The following is a 22,837-nucleotide window of genomic DNA, read 5'->3' as shown; positions in this document are numbered from 1 at the left end:
CTCCCTGTTACACTTACTAAAATAGGATTCTCAAACTTATATAAACTGTTGTTGGCTGGCTCGTATACGCCCTGGCCGTGAGAGCTTCGGTCTTTGCGGATTCCATTGGACGGTTCACGTCACCGAAGGCGCGAGAGGACTTTTGTTCGCGTGATGGGCGTTAGCAAGCACAGGATGCAACAGTAAATACATCATCCTGAAGAAGCAAAGGGACAGTGGCACATGCGGAACCTGGACAACTCCAGTACCGCAGCATACACGGCTCGGCTCACACAGTAACCACCTTCCACCTTAAGAGTGATTCGGAACTGTAGTGCATTTCGTGCTAACATCCGAATGTCTGCTCGGATGGCGGTGGTGCAACCAATGTTACGTTCGACGCAGTTTGTGGCGCGTGCTCCCTAGACAGACTGGTGCACTTTAGTGAAGTCCTCGGACGTGCCCGTCTATGTCACTTTGTCGATATAGGATGAAGGCCGCCCCCGCGTCAATGATGCGCCTGCGGCGCCCGAGTGCAAGAGGCTTTTCTTTCCGCTGAAGCTGCCGCCGTGACCTCTGAGTTCGTTCTGCTCTGCTCTAGGAAGAGTGGGCTGGGGAGGCATATAGAGGGTTCACTACGTACGTCGACTATCGTCTTGCGGGGCGACGGCGGGTGCGCGCCGCAACTCCTCTGCTCGAGGCGTGAGGAAGGCCGGAAATCACAAAACGCCACCGGAAACTGCGCTGCTGTCCCCCGGCGAAAGAACACGCGAACGTTAGACACACGGCTCCCAACAGACCCAAGAAGAGAGACAGAGGTAGCCAGAGGGGGGGGGGGACTGCGCAGAGTGTTTTCTGACTGTGCTTCCTCGCCCCTCTCGGTGGGCAGAGGGGGGCACACGCTTTCCCTGGGTCGGGTAGAGATAGACACAGCGAAACGCAACGGGCAGGGCTGAGGACTTTCGCAAAATTCGGGGCGCATGTCGCATCGTGGCGCGCTCCGCGTCTTGAACATGTACAAGATGACATGGAGTGAAGCGTCATCTCCGGCTCGACGACTGACGCCGCCCCTCGCGTGAAACACTGGCGGACGCAGGGTGCCTCACTCGTACCTCTCCTGCCAAGCTATGTTTCAATCTCAGATGGAGCCGGCGAAAAAAACTGGCGTCACCATGACGTTCACTCCTCTCAAAGCCAACGTGGCCATGCAGGAGACAGAGAACTCGCCCCTGCCTCCACTAGACTAGCGCACAACAGCCTACATCTCAAGCTACACAGGCACTCTCTATTGCCTGTTCTGCGGCAGAGTCCCTCGTTTTTCTCTACAGGACAGTCACTCAGGGCGCAACGAATCGGCGTGGCGCTGCGAGCCTCCGGATGCAACGACGTGAGGCGACTCCCTGCTCCGTATGTGAGTTGCCGCGCCGTCGCCAAGTGCGGACACATGACAAGAAAGGCCGCAGCATCGCCCGTCATGCTGCGCGCCCCGGTGGCGACTCAGAGGGCTCCCGCGAGCTTCAAAATGCGCACGAGCGTGCCGTCTTCGTCCGCGTTTTCCTGTGAGACAAAGCCCAGAAACGAGCAGCTGTGGCATCTCTCTGTCGCGGGAAAACGACAACGCAAACACTTCTGCAACTCCCCCTGCACTTACCAAGTCTGAGCAGCCACCGAAGAAGGCACCGCCAATGAAAACTCGCGGAACTGTGCGAGCGCCCGTCATCTCCTCGAGGGCGTCCTGAATCACGTCCATCTCTGGAAGCTTGTCAATCATCACTGCGCGCTGGAAAAGTGAAAAGCAACAGAGACACCACGCCAGAGGCGATGAGCATCGCCCGACAGAGCAGAAAGAGTTTGGCAAGGCGGTAGCTTGATCGCCTGTCCTAACGATTGCGTCAAGCGTCGTGGTTGCCTCACTCCTCCGTCGAGGAGTCACATGTTTGAGCTCTAGCGCCCTGAGTATGTCCAGCGGGCACGGCGGCCCTTTGGCCTCGGTGCTCGCTACGGCAATCCTGCAGCGCGCGCAAACTACTGCAGGCGACCCTCGCTGAGAGGTACGCATCGCATGTCACATGTCGACAAGCGAGATGCGCGTCAATACAATGACGGCGGGCTGACTAATAATTGGAGTTCAGAGGGCCGGTCTCCGAAGGGCGCTGCGTGAAGGAATCTGGAGAGGATCTCGAAAAGCGGACTGACCACATCTTTCGACTCTACATCTCTCAGAATCTCCAGCGCATCCTGGCAGTACGGGCAGTAGCTGCGAGAACGCATCACACGCGGAATCCAGGGGACTGTGCCTTGCGCAGCGCATCGGCAAACTCAGCTGTCTGGCGAGCGGTTACAGGCGCTACCCCAGCCTCTGCGACTTCACGGAAGGCAATCCGTCGAACGCACTCACGTGTGTGCCCGCGCAAATGAGTCGTGGTCGGGACGACTTATTCCCGACGCAGTTCGGATTGCCGAGCCTCGGGAGCGGAAAAGAGGAAACTCCAGGCACGTCACAATCCCCCCGTGAGTCCTCAGCGAGCACACCACGCATCCAGCAGCCTCCTACCGTCTCGCGCGATCACCAGCCAAAGCCAGAAGGCGTCCGCCTCCGCTCCCTTCCACACATCGGAGTCGTTTGGCGGGGTGAGGGGGGGTGGAGGGAGGGGCGTTCGTTCCTACCTCTTCGCGAAGATCACCACTTTGTGCCTGCGGATGATCTCCTCGACCCAGTCCTTGACGAGTTGGCGCTTGGCGGCCGCGATGTCAGGTCGCCCTGCGGCGCCGTCTTTGCCACCTTTCGCGTCTGTCTCAGGTTCGCCCTGCTGCTGCTTCGTCGTCTCCCGCTCCGCGGAGTGCCGCTGCGAACAGAGCGCGCTACAGAAGGCGCCTGGGGCGTTTGTCTGCTTCGCGCAGCTGCGCAGGCAGCGGCACTTCGAAATCCTCGCCGCGCCGTCGGCAGGGGGGCAAATGACGAAGCTGGCGAGCCGGCCCGAGCCGTGCGATCCGCTGAAGCTTGAAGAGGCGGCGGCGCGTGAGCCGCGAGATTCTTCGCTCGCAGAGTCGACGGGCTGCGCGCCGCTGGGCGCGGTCCCCGGAAGAGGCTGTTTGCGGGCACGTGGGGACGCGCCGGCGCCCCATGCGTGCGTCGCCGCCGCGGCTTGAACGCTGCCCTGCGACTGAGGACGCAGAGCCTTTGAACGCTCTGCCTCCGCAGGCGGGGGCGCAGACGAACGCAGACGCCCGGGTTTGGCGCTGGCTGCCGCGGCCGCAGCCGCCGCGCCCGGCGAAGGCGATCGTGCAGCAGCCGACGAGCATGCCGATTTGCTAGCCTCGACGAGGAGGCCTTGCGCCGGCGAAACCAGCTGGTAGGAGGGGCATCTGTCTACTCCGAGACACCCACAAAAGACGGCGAGGGCAAAGATGAACGCACGACCAACCTTCGGCCGCATCTTGCCGCCTGGACGAGAAACGGGCCCCGCACATGCAGCAGCGGCAACTTGCCAAGAAAGCTCTTTCGCTGCACACGGGGAAGGCACCAACAGAAGCGACGGGGCTATGCGTTCAGCAGAAGGCGCAGGGGATGATGAATCATGATCCCTCAGAGACAGTCCTTCGGTGACACGTTACGCGTCGCCAGAAATGCGCCCGGACTAAAGAGCGACGAGACGGGCCGCGCGCGAACAGGAGGCCACGCGTGGATGACGGAGGGCGTGCGGGTCAGAGAGTAATGCAACGCGTGCACCTCCGTGTTTCTCTCTCATTTACCCCCGTTGAACTGGCACTGGCGGTGACCCTCCGAAACTCCGCTGTTGCCTACGCAGACACGGGGCGCCGCGCAGCCAAAGAACGGCAGAAAATACAAGATCCACGCACGAAAGACCGTATTTGGAGCGAGGCCGAGCGAGGATTTCTCTTGGCTGGTAGACCGGTCTTGGAACGCGCTACATGCACTTTGCGCACGCGCATGCAGCCGATGCAGATGAATGCATGTGCAGCCCGGAATCCGCAGGGTCGGTAAGTCCTGCATCGGGCGTATTGGTATGCAGTTGCGAAGAATATCGTCCAACCGATGACAAATGCCGACCCTTATGCTGCAGCAAGCGCGATGTATATCTTGTGGACCCAAAGGGGAGCGCACACGAGCTCGGTGCTTCTGCTGGTGAACGCCGAATATGCAGTTGCACATCCGGCGCGTGGAGGCAGCGGCCGCAGATGCATGCTAGTAGTCGCTTCAGCTGCCCGCCCCTCGACAGCGGGTCCCCTACGGTTCAGGCCGCAGTCGTGCTCTTCTGGTTGGCTTCTTTTTTATGTGCCAAGACGCAGGAATGGCCGCGTGTGTTGGTCGCGCACACCCGCGCGATACTAACCGCGGCAGAAACGCCACAGACGGCTGCAGAATTCGGTGCCCGAGGGATAGTTGGTGTTCTCGAGTGGAACTACCGTCTTGAGTCAAGCTTTTCCGCCAGAATGTGACCGTCACTACACATTGCTGGGTGGCAAGGTGACGCTTCCTGTGCAAGCAAGAAATGAGGGAGATTCCGAAATAGCTTCTCAGCTACTAGTCTCCTGAGGACATTACGAGCAACACTCATGTGTCTCTTTTGTGTTAGACCACGCGCGAGGGCTGACCTTTCGCACAGCATGACGTACGCATAAATTTTCATAGGGGCCCAACTAAGAATAACAGCACTGCGTCGCTAAAGGGTTTCCGGGCACACTTCCTCCACGAGCTCTGAACGCGGATGAAGCTGCTGAGCTAAACAGTATTGTCAGTCCGTCCTGGGTCAATCGTTCGTCCGCGAGGGATGCCGATGATTCCGACTCCCTTACATGAGGCTACACGTTCATCCGGATCCGTGAAGGAATATAGTGTATTGGTTTTTTTCGTCTCTAGAGTTCGCGTAGGGGAATGCCGGGCACGTTGCAGCTGCTGACGGTTGTGTCATTGACAGAATCGTACAGCGTATTGCGTGAATCACCAGTGCTGCCATACGTGAAAGTGCGTCGGCGTCCTCTTCGGACCTCCAGGTGCTGACCCTCAAGTGGATAAGAACCACTTTGTAGCGACAGGCGCTAGCTGAAGGCAGTCGCTGCGCTTGCATTCACTTCTATCAGACATGGAGGCACCTGATACGAAGTCCCCAGTCGCCAACACCGGCTGTCGGCCAAGTGGCTTTGCATGCGGTGCGTTATTCGTCCAGTCGGTAGCCACTCGCTGAGACTTTCTCACGGATGAGGTTTGCCCCTTTATCGCTCTACGGCTTGACGACTGGCAGTCGGGCGGCGCCAGCGCCTGCGCGAGAATTTAGGTGGGAGACACTGTAAAGTAGGCGCACGCGTTGAATCGCAGGATACATATGGAGGGTGGGAGCGTACAAGCCAATGTCTTTTGGAGTTGGTAGCGGTAAAGTAAGTGTATGTGTATCTGATGACGGGTATGCCCTGTGGCGACGCTGCTGCAATAACCAAACGGCAGAATACGTGTGGTACAGCTCTCTATTTTCGGAAGGAATTCTCGTTGTGCATCGGCGATCCAAGGCCGCCCGTCGATTTGAATGAAGTTCGAACGAGAAACTGGGCTGCCCAGGTCGAATGTGCACGGAATTATCTTCAGCTCATCCCAGTTCGTATCAGGGAACCACCTCAAGGAGTCCTTTGGTCTCCGAAGAGCTCGGACATAGTTGCCGAATGCCAAGGCTAGATGCTGCCAGGTGCTCGCATAGAACAGGAATCCATATGAGCGCTGCGGGTAACCCGCTTGGAGGGCGCATCCGAAACACATGAAAGAGCTGCAAACGAACCTGCCAAGTGTAGCTTGAGATCGTGTTTTCGCCTTCGCACTTCAGGCCGTTGCAATTGCTTGCATCATCCCGCAGCGACCACCATGTGCATGAACTCCGCGGATCATACCGAGTTTCTATGTTCCTAGTAAGCGCGCCACGGCTCATTTCAAACAAAATCTCTTGACTCCGGCAGGTAGGGCTTCGACTTCACAACGAGCAAGTTTTTTCAGCGAAAATGCACACATCCTGGCGATAAGGGACATTGCATCAATGTTGTGCGCAACTTGTCTCTGTCATCGTGATTCGATTCAGGGGAACCTGTCGCATGCACTGCGACTGTCACGAAGCGCAATCGCATGCACCGTAGAGACATTCTGGTTTTGCGTTGCCACATTCTCAGTTTCACACCTTCAACGTGTACTGTGGATGCGTAATGCGTCTAGGTTTCACATGCCTTGTACTAAATCCTGGGCTTCCACTCTCTCGTGGTCGAAAATAACGGCTAAGCGTGGGGGCCCCGCAGCTGACCTCGCGCGCGAAGTTCAACTCAACGCGTCGTCGTCCCCGGAGGTTTTTTTTTCGTCCTCAGACACCGTCGCCCTGCTGGGTATTAGCTAGTAAAAATCGAAGTTTCCGTCGGCCCTACGTGAATGGAGTCCCGAGGTGGAGGGCTCTTCGCGACTGCTGTGCAGAAACGCTTTTCGACTTGCCCGTTTGGCTTTAGCTGTTCACCTTCAGGGAGTTTGTCGCCGGCGTTTTTCCGTAGTAGTAGTTCTGTCTATCCTCTACGGCTTCGCCGCCGTTCGAAAGCGTTCGCTCTGGCTGTACGCCTGGGTAGCCGCCTCCTCACGCGTGTGCGCCTTCACCGGTCAGTTTTTCTCGGCCGCATCAGCCACTGACGTCCCCTCGATATCGTCACCATGAGGCTCGACCCCGAGGTGCTGCGGTACATGACGAAGGAGGAGTTTCGGGTGCTGACCGCAGTGGAAATGGGACACAAGAATCACGAGTTCATACCCTTCCCTCTGGTTGAGTCGATTGCGGCTCTGAAGCGCCATTCGATTCGAGACGTGATTTCCACGCTCTGCAGAAACAAGTTGCTCTATCGCTCGAACCAGAAATATGAAGGCTTCAAGCTCACCTACCTGGGCTACGACTACCTGGCGCTGCATGCTCTCGTGAAGAGGGGCCTTATAACCGGCATCGGCGGCCGCATGGGGGTAGGAAAGGAAAGCGACATTCACCTTTGCCGCGACGTAGACGGAAAGGTTTACGTCCTCAAGCTCCATCGACTCGGTGAGCAGACTTTGTCCGCGAGCGGTTCTACGTCGGACTCGAAATGACAACACACTCGCTCTCACCATTTGCTACCTTGTTTTCGCATTGGCAGACTGCTCTTTTCTTTGGGGGGTTGACAGCGTCGAGCTGCGGGGAACACAGAGGACTCGGGGCAGCCGATGGATTCTCGAGCTTCGTGTTCCCTTCTAACGGGCAACGACTACCTTCACGCATGTTTTACTTTTTGATTTGCTCAGGGCCCGTTTATCTGCGCCCTGTGTCTCGGGGCTCAGCGGCGGTGGGCTAGTAGTGACCAAAAATCTCTCTTGACACGGTCTAACAGGCCATAAACCCTGAAATGTCTACGCGTGCGGCTCCGCGATCCACACGGGGCGTCATCAAGGCAACGCCTTCAGAGGCACACCGCGGCGACAGCAGTGGGCGACTGCGGTGTAAGGCCTGTTTGTTTCTGCGATGTCCGCTCAGTATGCCGCATGCATTCGCGTCTACGAATACATGATGGATCGTCATCTGTGCTCAACGTGTCGGTCAGAGTCCCCGTCCGACCCTGAACCACCCTCTTCGGTGTGTGTGCATCATGTCTGGTGCCTCAGGTCGGGTGTCGTTTCGCTCGATCAAGCGAAACAGAGACTACTTGCAGCACCGCCAACACGCCAGTTGGTTGTATCTTGCTAGGCTCGCTGCGCTGAAAGAGTTCTCTTACTTGAAGGCGCTGCATGCGCACAACTTCCCCGTGCCTGAGCCCGTGGACGTCAACCGCCATGCAGTCCTCATGGAGCACATCGACGCGGTGCCCTTTCGCGAGGTGAGAGAGAACGGCAACGGCCTCACGCGCCTCCTCGGCGTCGTCAGCCATTGTCGGCCGAGAGAGAGAGCGAGTTCGAAACGTATCGGTGACCTCCGTGCCAGCACGATTCCGGTAGCTCGCGAGCCGTGGCGGGGGGACGACCACGCACGTTGCTGAGGGGAGCGCGCCCAGGGCATGGAGTTCAGCAGGGAGACGAGACGGGGTGGCGCCATAGCGGGCTCGAGAAGCACGACCTCTTCGCAGATCAGCGACTGAGATATGTAATCTGCAGACGCGTTTAGCCGTGTTACGTGACGGGCCGTGCGGCGCCTTGAGCGATGGATACTGCCCCGTGTGCATCCTGGGCTATTCTTGCAGAATATGTCTTTTCGCGCGTACAACTGTACGACTGTATCGGCGAATGTGCCTTGAGCGCGTACGTCGGCCGGCGCAGGGATCCTTCTGAGAGGCCCTGAGACGCCCACCTTCTTCGAGTTGCTCTGCTGCGCGTGTGCAGGTTAGAGAACTGGCGCATCCGCTGGCTGTGCTGGAGAAGCTGATGCGGCTCATCGTGCGTCTTGCGAAATCCGGCCTGATCCACGGCGACTTCAACGAATTCAACTTGCTCATTGATGAGCAGGAGCATGTCACAGTTATCGGTGAGGACGAGGGAGGGAGGGTCAGCTGCTGGCGATGACCCGGCTCTCCGGCGGCGCCGATGTGTGCGTAGCGTCTCGCGTGTCTCCATTTAACTCTACTGGCTGTATTTCCTGCGTCTCGAGAGGGCGACACGCGACCAACGCGAGACAGAACGTGAAACAAGCAGAAAGGCAGGCGTCGGGGCCACGCTGAGTTTCGTAATGTAGCACACTTCCCCATTGAGCGGGCAGACGCGTTGAGCAAGCATGTCAGGACCACTCGTTTGACTGAGTCGCTTGCTGCGCGTGCCCATTCGCAGATCTGCCTCAGGTGGTCTCGATCACCCATCCGAACGCCCGCCTCTACTTTGAGCGCGACGTGGAGTGCGTCAGAAAGCTCTTCGAGAGGAAGTTTTGCATCGAAGTTACCTGCGCGCCCAGGTGAGTCTCGCGGCGTTTGGGGCGATGTGGGCGCTCTAACGGGGCCGGCGAGCTGCAGAGCTGGGACGGAGTTCCCTTTTTTTGGCGAGGTTTTATCCGTCCATTAGGCGACCCTGTTCTAGCTGCGTGAGGCGCATCTAACACGTGGTTACAGGTATCTGTGGGAAATGTGTTTTGGGAGCGTGCGGCTGGATGGCGCCCGCCGCGTCAGGCCTCGCGCCCGTGTGGATGCGTTGCCCTGGCACCTGCAGCTGTCTTCTTTCTCTCGTCTCCCGCGCATGCGCGCCTATCATGTTCTACATGTATCCACCTCTGAAATCGTGCGGCTGTCGCCTTTTTCAGCTTCGATGACGTGGCGCAGGACATCGCACAAGCCGCGGAAGCGGGCGAGGGCGACGCGAACGTTCTCCTCGGCGACGTGCTGAAGAAGGAGGACCTGCGAGCTCTCGATGACGCGTTCGACGTCCTCAGACAGAAACGCGACGCTGCAGAGAGCGCCTCCTGCGCGGAAGACGATGATGACGAGGAGCAAGATGAGGATGACGAAGAGGAGGAAGCATCGGTAAGCAGAAATGTGAAGAGGAGGGAAGCATGCAGGCATGCGCGCGGGCGTTGCATGCGGAGCATCGGATCAGCCACGTCGCGACCGCAGGCGCCTACACACAACCCGCTCGAGGGCCGGCGCGAAACGCTTCGCAGCTTCGTCTTCAGAGGCGCGTCGCCGCGACGACAAAGGTTCAATTGCTCCTCTGTGAGGCACCGGAGGCTGTGGTGAATGGCGTTTCGCGGCAGGCGTCGTCCTGCGTGTTTCCTGCCTGCCTGTCGGTCCGCAGAATGCAGGGGACGAAGACCTTGAGGACTCCGCGGCGGACCAAGAGGAGAATGAAGGAGATGATTCATCGGAATCCGAGTCAGACGAAGACGAGACTCGGGATCGCAAATCGCGCCACCGGCGAAAGGAGAGAAGAGCCGGCGGGGCGAGCTCAGGTACAGACAGCTCGTCATTCATCGCCGTGTTCAAAGAACACATAAGCATAGATTCGTATGTTTGTGCCTTCGGGGATTCGAATAGTGGAGGGGAGTGGAAACCCCCCACGTTACAGTTCCAGCGTCTAGAGCGAGGGCATTGTGATAGGGGGAAGGAGGGGGGGGGGAAGGGGGACGTTCAGGTGCCTTGTAGCGTGTTTGTTTTCATCCCGACGTCTTTGTTTTCTGTAGCGAGACGGTCTCGTCGTTCTCAGTGTGCTCGTCGCCTCCATGCGTGCTGCCTTCTCATATCCGAAGTTGCTCGGCTTGTCTCGGGGAACTCTTGTGTTGTAGCGTCACAGGCGGCCGTATGTGCTCAATGGCGGCATACAGCGTGGAGTGAAGGAAGGCTGCCTACTGGCGTGTGTATCTGGTCACTTCTGTTTTGGCGTTTGATGATTTGTCAGGCGATGAGAGCGTAGATTCGTCGTCCGAGGGGAGCGACGACAACTCAGCCACTAGCGGCGCGCGCTCGTCGGAGGATGAGGCGGAAGACCCCCAGAAGATTCCAGTCTATCGCCCAAAGCTTCGAAAGTAAGCCGCTCACAATCTACCGCGAAACAGCGGTGGACACGCGAAGGCACGCGTGCGGGGGGGGAGAGGGGAAGAGGGGAGGGTCGAGTGGGCGATTCCGATGCTCCCTTAAAAATGCGACAGAACTGCGAGTTGGATTCGTTTGGCAGTGAGGCGGATTAGTGTTGTCGGTACGCGGTCCTATATATATATATATATATATATATATATATATATATATATATATATATGTACATGAAACTGCGAGGAGGCTGTGCATTTGATTTTTGCGTTTTTCTGTGGCCGCACCCCGCTTCTGTGAACAGACACGACCCAGCGACAGTGCGGAAGCGCGTGCAGCAAGGCGGAAAGAAAAAAGCGCGGAAAATGCGGAACGCAGGGCGGAACAAGAACCCCGAGCGCATGAAAGCCAAGATGGAAGCGAAGGGCTACTGCTGACGCGATAGGGCCTCAGCAGACAGCGTGTGAATTAGCTCGCTGCATACCAACCCGGCGTTTGTTTCCACGGGTCAGTGGTGCAGGACGGCGCCGGTGGAGGCTCCACGCCCCGCAGAGCGCCCAAGCTGCAACTCGTATTCTCAACAGAAGAGAACGTGTGTCTGCGATTGCAAGGTTGCTACACTCGAAAGAAGCAAATCCCGCGAGTGCTTCCAATGTCCGATGGGAGACTGAGACGTTTGATATGTTTTGCTCCTGTCTTCAATCAACGTTCGTCAACTGGTACCTTCTTTTTGTGTGTGAACAACCAGAGGGATCCGACAACCTCGGTCAGAGCCAATATTTGCGATCGGTAGTGTGGTCTCCGCGCTTCTTCCACCGCGACCATGGGGTTCTCTGTTTCGCCTTTTTTTACAAACACCGGCAGCCCCTGTTGAAGGCTTCAATCGCAGCGCACTTCACGCAGACAGCGGTCGGGAGATATCCACGGCCTACTAAGCCAAATGGTCTCTACACGCGTCTCCGAAGTCAGAGAGACTCTTGGTCTTGCTGCACGGCTCTCGGTCAGCCTTCACAAACAATTCCCACTCTGCTGTCTGCCTCAGCTGCGGGCCCCGCCACGGCGGGGTTTCATCTTCTCTCTGGAAGATGCATCTCGAGCTACACTCCCGAAAACAACACCCGACTGCGCCACCATGTCCCGTGTGCGTACTCCCAGAAGGCCGACAACTGGGCGGCGGTGGCTCACGCGTGAGACTCCGTTACCGTTCCAGGGAGATGTTAACGATTACATGCTTGAATATGGTGTGGCTAACTCCCCCAGTGGATCACTGCCGTTCCCTCTCTCCTCGTATACATCCAGCAGGCGCTTGGAAATTCATCGTGTCCTCAATATGGGCCATCGTGCCAGTTCTTTCTGCGAATGCAACTATAACTCTCTCACCATATATATATATATATATATATATATATATATATATATAGGTGTCCAAATATAAATGTATATATATAGGTGTACAACTGTACACCTTTAGAGTGGCCAGAGGTTTTGGAGCACTGAACGGCGGAGACTGGCCGCATGAGTTCCAGCAATGCCCCCCCCCTCCCACCCCCCCCCCCCTCCCCCGTGGACATGAGTGTAGACCGGAGTGGGGTCCTCTGCGCCGCCAAAGAGGCTCGGCTGTCGCTACGGCCAGGTGACATGCGTCTGCATGTCAGTCAGCAAAGAATTACGATTCGAGTCTCTGTTCACAAGAATATTTTTGTAAGAAACGCTCCCGTGCCTGCTGGGCGTGCGACTTCGCGAAGGGTCTCAGCAGGCGCATGCAGTGCGGCTGTGGAGCCGCGGAAGGCGCATTCTGGGAGGACACGCTTCGCATAAGCAAGGCAATCGGTCGACAACCGATGAATGTTTCTCGCATGCATTCGCTGGCAGCAACCCCCATCGAGTCTACCACCCGTATTTCATTGCAGTCTGATACTTGTTCTGGCGATTCTTCGAAAGCATCTCCCACATCTCCAGCTCTTTCTCCGCGGCCTCCGCCGCCAGCCAGTTGATCTAGAGAGCACAGACACACACGCCAAGCAGCCTCGTCGCGTGATTCGCCGTGCCGCAGGCAAGCGGCCGCTTCTCCTTCTCTTCAAAACAACGACCCGCGAGCTACACGTCCAGCGCTGATGCGCAGTACGCGCTCAGCTCATTGCCAATACCGAAACTCGAATTTAGCGCCTCCAACAGACAATCGCCGGCAGGCGCGCCCCAGGCAACCACGATTCCAGTTGATATTGTGAGCGCACATATACATATATATATATATTTATATCTAGGATATATAGACCTACGGATATATAGATAGATATAGGTAGATAGATACAGGTAGATAGATAGCTAGATGGACAGATATAGATAAATATAGATATATATGGATATAGATAGATAGACATGTGCACGTGTGTAGTTCCGATAGTGCGCGGACCTCCATGCCGCCGGAGAAGTCGGTAAGCGCAGAGATCGCCTGAGCGCGTTTGCTCCTGCCGGCTCCTCACCTGGTGCTTTCTCTTCTGCATGCCCCCGGGCTCCTGCGTCTGAACGACGCCCTGGGTCTTCGCACTCCAGACGTTGGTCGTGATGGTCAGCTTCGCGCGCTTCGCCTGCGCTGGCGTTCCATGGAGCTGCGCATTCACCTGCCTGTAGAGGAATGGACACACAGAAGCGGAGACTGCGACGTCACTCAAGCCGCCGGAAGCCACCACGAAAACGCGGCGGAGCCACATCCGCTCGCCCAGTACTTGTCTTCTCTCCGACCCAAACGCTCTCTGCCCACGGACTTTCAACGAGCCTGCCAGTCGCTGCGGCGCTCTCAGGCCAAGTGCTCACGCGGCGTTAGCAGCCCGAAGACGCAACTCACCAGTTGGGATCGCGCAGTGCTTCGCCAGAAACCACTCCAACGTTCGCCTTCTGCAGCTCCCGATACTGCAAACAAACACGGCAGGCGTGCCAAGGCGAAGACGCGTTCTGGGCGAGTGGAGACCAAGGCAAAGCGACCAAAGACGCGGAAACAGAGTGAACGATGGACATGCGCATGACGTGTAACAGGCAAAGCAGTTCGGGTGAGCAGGCATTACATGCACGCGGCCATACAAGTGTCAATGTGAAGGTTGGAGGGATACGCATGTGCCTGAAGAACGTTGAGCCGGCGAACGAAGGCCCCGCTCCTTGCAGATGCGCTGCCTTTCGCCAGCCGCCTCGCTGGACCCGATACGGTCTCCCGCCGCAACACGAGCTTCCAGTTCTCTTGCGAATTTAATGATCTCGCTTGTTAAACTTCAGCCTCGATACAGAGGCAAGCGAGTCCGTCTCGGCCGACTTGGGCGACGAACGTGCAGCCTGCAGTGGGCTGTTTTTGCGCGTGCCTGTCTCTGCCGCTCCGCGCCTGACGCACCTCTCTGAGGGACATGCCCTGCATCATCTGCAGCGGCTGCGAGTCGTCGTGATCGCCTGAGACTAGTACTTGCTCTCCGCTCCAGACGTCCGCGTTTGCGGCTTCCGCGGGAACTTCGGGCCCGTACAAGGGAGCAGCAGCTTGAGCAAACTCCGAGGCGATGCTCGCCTCTGCTTTCTGTTGCTTGAAGACAGACGGCGCAGAAGAAAAGGACGAAAATGGAGCCGACGAGGCTTCTGCTCCACTCTTCGCGGGCGCGGAGGAGGGGAGGGGTTCTTGCTTGACAGGCAGAAGCCTCGCATCGGTGTCTGGCTCTTCTTGTTTTTCGTCATCGTTGTAGTCGGAGAAGAGAGAGAAAAGCGGCCCTGACGCGCCGTCTGCCTCTTCTGTGTCCTTCTCTGCCTCCGCCGGAGGGTCGCTCCCGCCCGCCGGCCGCTTCTGAGAGCCGCTCGCCGGCTTCGCGCCGCCCACGTCGGCGCCTGCAGGGCCAAAATCCTCTCCAGCCGACGCGGCATCGTGTTTGCTTCTTCCCCCCTGTCTCTGGGCTTCTGCGTCGGCTTTGGTCTGCGCAGCCTTCGGCGGCTCTTCAGGCTTCGCGGCTGCCGTGCGCGCCCCGAGGCAGAGAGCGCTCCAGGAGCCGCCTTGCGCCGGACTCGCGCTCTGCGGCATGGGGAGCATGCGCAGGAGCGCCTGGCTCCGCGTGCTAGGCGGCGGCAAACCGTCGGCCTCCGGCGAGGCAGCCGCCGCCCGGCGGACTGTCTCCGGATCCTGCTTGCGCAGACGATGCTGCTGCTGCTTGAGTTGCCGAAACTCTTCGAGGTCCTCCTCCTCCGCGCTCGCAAAGACTCCTCGAGCGTACCTGAGCAGCGGCACGTTGTCAGGACCCACGACAACGTCGGGCGCAGGCAACGCACTCGCGTCCTGCGGAGAGCCCGCAGCCGGCGAGCGCTTTGCCGAGGCTGAAGCGGGCGCGGCGTTTCGGCCCTTCTGGGGAACTGGAAATGACAATCCCGATGCGGCGGAAGGCGCAGCTGGCGCTGACGAGGGCGTGCGCCGGATGGCGAAGAGCGAGTGCGCGCCGAAGCTGGAACCCGTCACCTCTCCCGCGCCGATAATGCCTGGACAGCACATCTGCAAGCGCGTGAGGTCAACACGCTTTTTAGTCGGCTGCGCGGAAAACTCCGAGGAAACCGGCGGCACGACGCTGGTAGCCGCGCCCGCCGCAGAACTCTCGCTTGATCCCCCAGCAGCGCCCGACGGACTCTCATCGTCCTCCGCGTACGAAGAAAGAATTGAAGCCAGCATTTTGCGAAAACGTGTAAAAGTCGTCCTCGCTACACAACGGAAGAGCGACGACGCACGACTCGTGAAAAGACTAGAGGCACGACCCCCCCGCGGAGGTTCGGTCTTCGAGCAGCGAGAGAGGCACAAGTCACAAAAACAACCCCGTTGTTTTTTTTTCGCAACTGACGAATGTGGAAGTGAAGCAAAGCAGTTCCAAATAACGCTGCGGAAAGTGTGCGAGATGGCTGTGTCGCAATGCAAACGAAAGGTTGTTTCTTTTCCGGTAGCCAATTGCACGGCAGCCAGGACGACATCCTGAGTTTCGAGGCGACAGGCAGCTTCGCACCAAAAAAGGGCACTCAAGGTAACACTACGACCGAAAACGCCTCCACACGATGGTGAAGAGGAATATGATGTATGGCAAACGGGCGACGGCCTGTGGTCAAGGCGGCCTCAGCTTTGACGAAGCCGATAATACTTTGCAGGGCACCTACGACATGGCAATCCCTCCGTTGCACGGCGGCTTAGCTCTGCACAGTGAGTCACGCCACCAAAAAGTGGATCCAATTTCATTCAAGGATTCTGGCTTGAACTGTACTTCAGAAAGAACGATGGAGATATTGTCCGAGTTTATTTGCATGCATGGGCTTTCAACTCGTGTCGACCTTCCGCATGCGTAAGCAAAATTTCCGCGTGTTGTCCTGCGGCCGGTTGCATCTCCAATCAAAGCTGCATTGACATGGAGGTGAATCAGCGTGCCACTCATAACTGAGAGGCTGTTGAAAGGTTTCCGGATTTGAAGGAAGGGTCAGACCTTCACTATTCTGCCGTCGTCGCTGGTGGCGCCGACGTTCTGTCGGACGGCAGCTAGCTCTTAATGAATGTTACAGCAGATTGCTTCCAACCTCAGAGGAACCCTCACGATACGAAAACCAGAGATTTATCTGTAAGAGGGTAAGAGGAACCTGGCTGGATGAAATCTGTCGAGATAAGAAGGCACCGTGACTTTGAGTAGTGCAATAAAGGCCAAAACGAGTTCCAAGTGGACTCTGGCTGCTCGTGCCGTCTCCCGCCCTACGCACCAACAAGATTTACGCCCTCCAATGTACTCAGCGGCTTGGGTCTTCAACAACGTCCAAGATTGTACTGACAGTCAGACAGAATGCAGTCGCTCTGCAAGCTGCCCTGGATAGATTGTTTGCAGAATGCATTTGGCTGCCGGCAACGGCGACACTGCATGGAAGGTTTTGCGATACGCAGCAGTAATTGTCAGCTGATGAGGAGACCTAGCATGATCTCAAAGTACGAGAAGCCATCTAATCTCTCTAGTATAACGGGGCATTAGACGAACCTTCGATACATGAATATATTTTGGATGGTCACGTGGTTTGCTCACAAATTCCAGCTTTCTCATGGCAACATCCGCGGACCACGGAGGGGAACCATCTCCGTTAAGGGGGCTCACAACGGAATCTTGGAGATCCAACCGCTATGCTTGTCGCGGTGACATACCTTGCCAATACTGCTTTCCCCTGAAGCAGGAATTCGTAATTCACTCTGTTGCCTCTGCAAACGAGGTTACCGTACGTCGAGCCTCCTCCAGTTAGAAATAGGGAATCTCATCACAGGTATCCCTGATGTATATCTTGTTGTCTATTCAGCATCCAGGATATATACAGTGTTCAAATATGCAAAGGCAAACTCGGTGCGGAAAGTGGCACTGCAGCAGCTTTCACTTCCAGTTTACTGGACAGGGACACTCGTTACGTCCCGGACTAGGCTGCGCATTTCCCTAAAGCAAGCGCCGCAGCAGTGCGGTAGGCTTCCATCTTCTGTATGCCGTCGCCGGGGTGTACCAACTGTCGCATATTACTGCCCACATGTGCCATATGCAGTGACTCAACAGGCCGTTCCGCAGTACAACCTGAATGTGTTTCCGGGGCAGTGTTCTGTCCCCCGCGGCAGTCCACAACACCGATGACTAGACGGTCATGGCGCCGACGGCGATAGCACGATGGGTACTCAGCAACGAGGCGCTTGGACGCGGTATTCCGCAACGGCATATATATCGAGCGCCCCTCTGCCACGCCAGCAGCATAATTCGATAGCTTGGCCATCGCATTCTGCGCAAGTTGACGCTCCTTCTTATAGACTGTGACACCGAAGTTTGTGCTGAACGGTGCGTCCGGCCGAAGTGCGCACTAGCAACGAAAACTGTCTCCCCATGTTACAAAACACCGGCTGGAAGTACGCTATCACCCGGCGCATTCGCACTTTAATGCCGCATACAGCGGAAGCATCGTGCCCCTGTGGCAGCGCGCCGTCACCCACGAACTTCTTACATACTGCTGGATAGTTCTCACGCATGCTGGCCTAGGAGCAGCACTCAGCTTTACGATCTCAGTACCGGACTACAGCGGCGAGTTGGGCACGACGCTAGCGGTGCAGCATGAGAAAGTGCGGAAGCTCAAAGCCTACCGGTGGTCTCTGTGGTCTTTACTTCTTTGGTAAAGTGGGCAGTAGAAAAAGTGGTCCTGCCGGTGCGAATCCCTCAAAACGGTGATCGATGCAGGAATTGCTCCGAGTTCGCCTTCTGGGCGACGACGAGGATTCGTCGCCGCATGGACGTGAGCTCCAGTGTGCTCACCACGAAAGCACACCAGCAAAATTGGCGAGACTTGGCTCGGTCCGGAGACGTTTGCGAACGGGTGCCGGCACTTGGTACGCTGTCAGGCGATTGGGAAGTCTAAAAAGCACTTGAACGATTTCTGCGTCGCCCTCAGAATAGTGCAGCGCCCACCTCATCGATGCCGCTGGCGCTCGCCCATCCCCTTTCTCCAGTGAAGTTTGGTAGCTAACGCTACCGCCTATCCGTAGAACCTCGATAAATAGGCACCGATCACTCTCTTTCCTCAAAGCGGACAGTATTACTGATAAGCACAGCGATAAACGGTGCTAAGATCGCCACCAGATCTCCCTACTCTCCGCCTTAAGGCTCCCAGGTGGGAGACAACATATGGAGGGTGCCGTTCTGTTCAGTTACCTTCTGAGCGCATGCATTTTTGAGTATGCCACCGCGCGCGTCACCTGCCGACCTCTCGAGCCGCAGCTGAAGGAACAACGGCGCCTTTCTTGTCTCCTCCGTTCAGCTTTCCGTGCAGCTCCTCACACGTTTTTCGCAAGTGCTTGCCGACGCGCCGGCTTCGAAAATGAACCTTGCGCGCAAGCCCCTTTTCCCCCGCCCCGTGTGTTTTTAGCAAATATGCGGTGACGTTCCGCGGCGTCCGCTAACAGATTGCATCGTGTGCTGGATTCGTCAGAGACCTTTACCCATTCTCTATCTGCCTCTGCGTCGGCCTTTCGGTCTTCTAGTTTGCCAGGGCATCGGTTTTCTACTCGTCGCTTGCGCCCAAGAAGGGTTCGTCGCGCTGGGGGCGTCCCCGTTCGTTTGCGTAGTTTGCTGCGCGTCGTTTTACCGTTTGTTGTTGGGATCGTGTCTTCTCTCTGCGCCCCCCCCCCCCCCGCCCCAAGGTCATATTCTGCTCACTAGTTTGATCCTCTTGTTTCATCTCCCTGTTTTCTTCGTCCACCACGCATTCAATACTCTGTCACAACCATGGCACTTAGTGCGCTGCGGAAGCGCGTAGCGTACTTTTACGACCCCGACATCGGGAGCTACTACTATGGACCGGGTCATCCGATGAAACCGCAGAGAATCCGCATGGCGCACGCACTGGTTCTCTCTTACGACCTTTACAAACATATGGTAGGCAAAAAACTCGTCAGATCGGGAAGGAAATCCGACTGTTCGCCGCGCGGGCAGCTCAGGTCGCTTCGTCTGACTGACCCTTTTTCTCATGTTTTTCTGCATCTCGCGTCGCTGCTGGGGATTTCTTCCGAAAAAGTGACTCATTTCGAGGGCGGCAGAATGCTTGTCAGTGCGGCGTTTTCTGCAAAACCAATCGATGGCCGTTGGCCTGGTTTTTTCTGCGCTGCATGCGGTGGAGTGGCTGAGTCCCCGACCGCAGGTACCCAGTCTCGACAGATGGGTGCCGGTTTTCTCCTCAGTTCCCTTGGTGCGGACTGAAATGTTTCGCTAGCCTCCAGCGAACACTGTCACGTGTGGCTCACCTTCCCCGCCTCTCGTGTCGGTACCATGTTTTTCTTCGCCCGCTCGTTCTTCTTTCCTCCGGCGTGCTCCACGGCAGCTCTATACATATAGTCCGGAACTCCTTGCGCATCGCTTTTGGTCACGCTGGCTGGACAGTTGCCGGGCGAGTGCGTCTATGGCGTAGGTTCACAGAGCGCGTGGCATATGGCTCCAGCTGACCCTGAACTCGCTCGAGGATGCTGCTGACTCCTGTGTGCGCGTCGCCATGCAGTTGTTCGAGGGGCTAAGCTTGCGCCGTGGTCCTGTCGCGTCCCGTTCCTGGCTGCTGTGCGGCAGTCTGGCGGCGGCGTGGCCGCAAGGTGTTGAATCCAAAGTGAAATTCTGTCGCCGCCTCTGGTGGACTGTTGTCTTTGCAGGAAGTGTACAGACCCCACAAGTCAATCGAGCCAGAACTCTGTCTGTTTCACTCGAGCGACTACATCTCGTTCCTTTCCTCCGTCTCCCCAGAGAACTACAAGGAGTTTTCTCTGCAGCTAAAGAATTTCAACGTCGGCGAGGCAACCGACTGCCCTGTCTTCGATGGACTCTTCACCTTCCAGCAAGCCTGCGCAGGTGCGCGTTTTTCTGCCAAGAAAGACTCACCCAGGCAGAAGGATGAAGAGAGTCTCACACGCACGAAAGAGCGCCTCTGCCTGCAAATCGCGGGCTGAGCGTTGCGCGCGTAGACGCGTCTGCACCTTTGGCGTGTGCTGCGCAGTCTGTTCGTAGGACACGGGCAGGGGCGTGCCCCTTGTTTCTCAGCAACTAGACCTGAGCCCCTTGTCTCTGGACAAGGGCTAGAGGGGGGGGTGATCTGGCGCACGTGTGTGTGTGTGTCCTCCCGGGGGTGCGTGGGCGCTGCATGTGTTGCGGTCTGTTTCGTGGTGACCTTTTGCGTCCAGGGGCCTCGATCGACGCGGCCAAGAAGCTGAATCATCACCAGGCGGACATTTGTGTGAACTGGTCTGGGGGGCTGCACCATGCGAAGCGTTCAGAGGCTTCTGGTTTTTGCTACATCAACGACATTGTGTTGGGCATTTTGGAGTTGCTCAAGTACCACGCTCGCGTGATGTACATCGACATCGACATTCACCACGGCGACGGGGTGGAGGAGGCATTCTACGTGTCGCACCGCGTGATGACTGTCTCGTTTCACAAGTTCGGCGACTTCTTTCCGGGGACCGGTGACATCACAGACGTGGGGGCGAGCCAGGGCAAGTACTACGCGGTGAACGTTCCGCTGAACGACGGCATGGACGACGACTCCTTCGTCGCGCTGTTCAAGCCTGTCATCACGAAGTGCGTGGACGTGTATCGCCCTGGGGCCATTGTGCTGCAGTGCGGCGCGGACAGCTTGACGGGCGACCGGCTGGGCAAGTTCAACTTGACTATCAAGGGGCACGCAGCCTGCGTCGCCTTCGTGAAGTCGCTGAACATTCCCCTCTTGGTCTTGGGGGCGGCGGATACACCATCCGCAACGTGGCGCGCTGCTGGGCGTACGAGACGGGCGTCGTTCTGGACCGCCACCGCGAAATGTCCCCCCACGTGCCCCTGAACGACTACTACGACTACTACGCGCCTGACTTCCAGCTGCATTTGACGCCCTCGTCGATCCCCAACTCGAACTCGCCTGAACACCTCGAAAAGATCAAAACGCGCGTCCTCTCCAACCTCAGCTATCTGGAGCACGCCCCCGGCGTCCAGTTCGCCTACGTGCCGCCAGACTTCTTCGGCGAAGACAACGACGACGAAGACGAATTCATGCAAAACCAAGTCGAAAACGAGGGCGGCGGACGCGCGCCCGGCGCCGCCAGCAGCGGCCCCTCCTCGTCGGCGGCTGCGCCCTACCGGATCCGCAGAAAGGACTACGCCAACGACTTCGAGGACATGGCGGACAGAGACCAAAAAGTCCCGATTTAGACAAACAGCTACCTGATGCCCATCTGGTGGGGGCCTTCAGACCCGCCCGCGGGTGCCAAGGCACGAGGGCGACCCACGGAGGTCTCCTCCTTTCTGAAAGCGGCGACGAATCTCGCCGGGCGAGGGATGGTGGCGCGGCCAGGCCTGAGGGAGAGAGCAACAAGAAGTGGCGACGAAGATCACAGCGTGTGCCCTCAGACCGTGTACACCAATTCCGTTTTCGGTTTTACGATGCCGGCGCACTGGACCGGATGCGCCTCGAAGCGTGTTGTGGCGGCAACGGTGGCGGGCGACTCCGTTTTAGACGTCGCCCCCGCGCAGTGGACTCGGTGGAACGGCGAGGGAAAATGCCGCGCAACACACGCGTTTTCGACAAGCGTGCGGCGGTGGGAGTCTGCTGGCGGCCCCCGCTGAACGCAAGGCGCAGAAGGCAGAGGCGACTTTTCGCGCGCTGCCGTACGCGGGGCTCTGTGCTTCCAGCGTTTCTGCATCCAGCGGCAGCCTTATCTCTTCCGATTCGGTGGTGGTAAAGTGGTGGCTCCATCGGCCTGACGAGCGACAAGGCGTGCCGCGAGGCCTGCCGCCACGGTGGGGTGATCTCCAACTGGCACGTAAACTTGACAAATATGCATTCATTCGGATACATTTCTATCCATATGTTCATGTATATATATGCGCGGAGAAGCGCAGAGACTTCGTAGGGAACGGGTTGCCCAGCAGGGGCAGCGCTCGGGGTGACCGCTGTCTGTCCAGCAGCACAGGCAGAGGGGGTTCCCGACGGCTGGAAGCGGAGGAAGAAGAGACACATACACAGGATCGGGGGCGCGTCTCGCAAGTTTAACGCTAAAGTGCAGGACATCGAAGGGGAGGAAAGACGAGCTTCACGGATCGAGAGGGGGCTGGGAGCTGGGCTAGTCTAGGAGACGCTACTGGGTTGGGTTCTTTCGGGGGCATGCCAAGTGCGGGCGTCGCCTCGCAGGGCGCGCCGTTGCAGCAGGAAGCTTCATGCCGCCCACGTGTGTATTCTCGCCGATTCGCTGATGTTGGATTCATTCGCGTGCTTTTGGTTCTGCTTCGCGTCGTTGATTTTGCACCTTGGTGTAATTTACTTGGCTCAGGCTTTTTCTGTAGAGAGGCAGGCTGACGAATTCCATTCTCATGCTTTGCTGTTAAATTTCTTTGTCTTGAAAGGTCCCCAAGAGGGCCTTACGTCCACGCGTGGTGCCTGGGCTTTTCCATTTCCTTCTCAAGCTTTTTTAGGGCTGCGACAAGGCCCTGAAAATGCACAACAGGGACTGTCGGCCTTGCAGAGACGTCCCAAGATTCTGAAAGGGGTTCGTCGTGATTTTTCACACGCTACGAATTCTTGCATGTGTGTTCACACCTACCTGTATTGGATCTCGGATGTATGTGTGGGGGGTATAGAGAGACGTGTAGGGCGAGCGGGGCGGGGGGGGGGGGGGGGGGAGGAGCGGGGGGGCGTGCCTGGGAACAAGGACGCGTAGAGAATTTTGGTGTGCGCGCGCCAGTCGGCGTGCATGCGTCTAGACTGTACTTCGAGTGCCGTTCGTGGGACTCGTGGGAAGGTGAATCGTTCATCTAAGGCTACGGCATCGCGTCCATGTCCG

General features: G+C 57.5%; 4 protein-coding genes across 4 annotated transcripts; 2 read left to right on the top strand and 2 right to left on the bottom strand.

The window, feature by feature from the left end:
• Positions 1-1,476: 1,476 nt before the first annotated feature.
• On the bottom strand, positions 1,477-3,416 carry BESB_059460 (putative glutaredoxin; the record flags this gene model as incomplete). Its single annotated transcript, XM_029364360.1, has 4 exons — positions 1,477-1,536; positions 1,631-1,759; positions 2,176-2,236; positions 2,647-3,416. 4 exons carry the CDS (start codon positions 3,414-3,416, stop codon positions 1,477-1,479), a joined length of 1,020 nt encoding a protein of 339 aa, XP_029219068.1.
• Positions 3,417-6,670: 3,254 nt separating this feature from the next.
• BESB_059450 (RIO1 family protein) lies at positions 6,671-10,913 on the top strand (the record flags this gene model as incomplete). Its single annotated transcript, XM_029364359.1, has 8 exons — positions 6,671-7,046; positions 7,643-7,854; positions 8,354-8,495; positions 8,795-8,915; positions 9,258-9,477; positions 9,749-9,902; positions 10,349-10,475; positions 10,781-10,913. The coding sequence occupies 8 exons, from the start codon at positions 6,671-6,673 to the stop codon at positions 10,911-10,913; spliced, it is 1,485 nt and encodes a 494-aa protein (XP_029219067.1).
• A 1,450-nt stretch (positions 10,914-12,363) lies between these two features.
• On the bottom strand, positions 12,364-15,160 carry BESB_059440 (uncharacterized protein; the record flags this gene model as incomplete). The annotated part of the gene is made up of 4 exons (XM_029364358.1): positions 12,364-12,471; positions 12,960-13,101; positions 13,322-13,386; positions 13,856-15,160. 4 exons carry the CDS (start codon positions 15,158-15,160, stop codon positions 12,364-12,366), a joined length of 1,620 nt encoding a protein of 539 aa, XP_029219066.1.
• Positions 15,161-18,755: 3,595 nt separating this feature from the next.
• Positions 18,756-21,209, top strand: BESB_059430 (histone deacetylase HDAC3; the record flags this gene model as incomplete). The annotated part of the gene is made up of 4 exons (XM_029364357.1): positions 18,756-18,905; positions 19,667-19,862; positions 20,192-20,627; positions 20,696-21,209. 4 exons carry the CDS (start codon positions 18,756-18,758, stop codon positions 21,207-21,209), a joined length of 1,296 nt encoding a protein of 431 aa, XP_029219065.1.
• Between the last annotated feature and the right edge of the window lie 1,628 nt (positions 21,210-22,837).

This window comes from Besnoitia besnoiti, chromosome V (assembly GCF_002563875.1).
Source record: "Besnoitia besnoiti strain Bb-Ger1 chromosome V, whole genome shotgun sequence".
Classification (NCBI taxonomy): domain Eukaryota; phylum Apicomplexa; class Conoidasida; order Eucoccidiorida; family Sarcocystidae; genus Besnoitia; species Besnoitia besnoiti.
The sequence above is the reverse complement of the archived record's forward strand: the minus strand, read 5'-3'. Positions and strand labels throughout refer to the sequence as shown.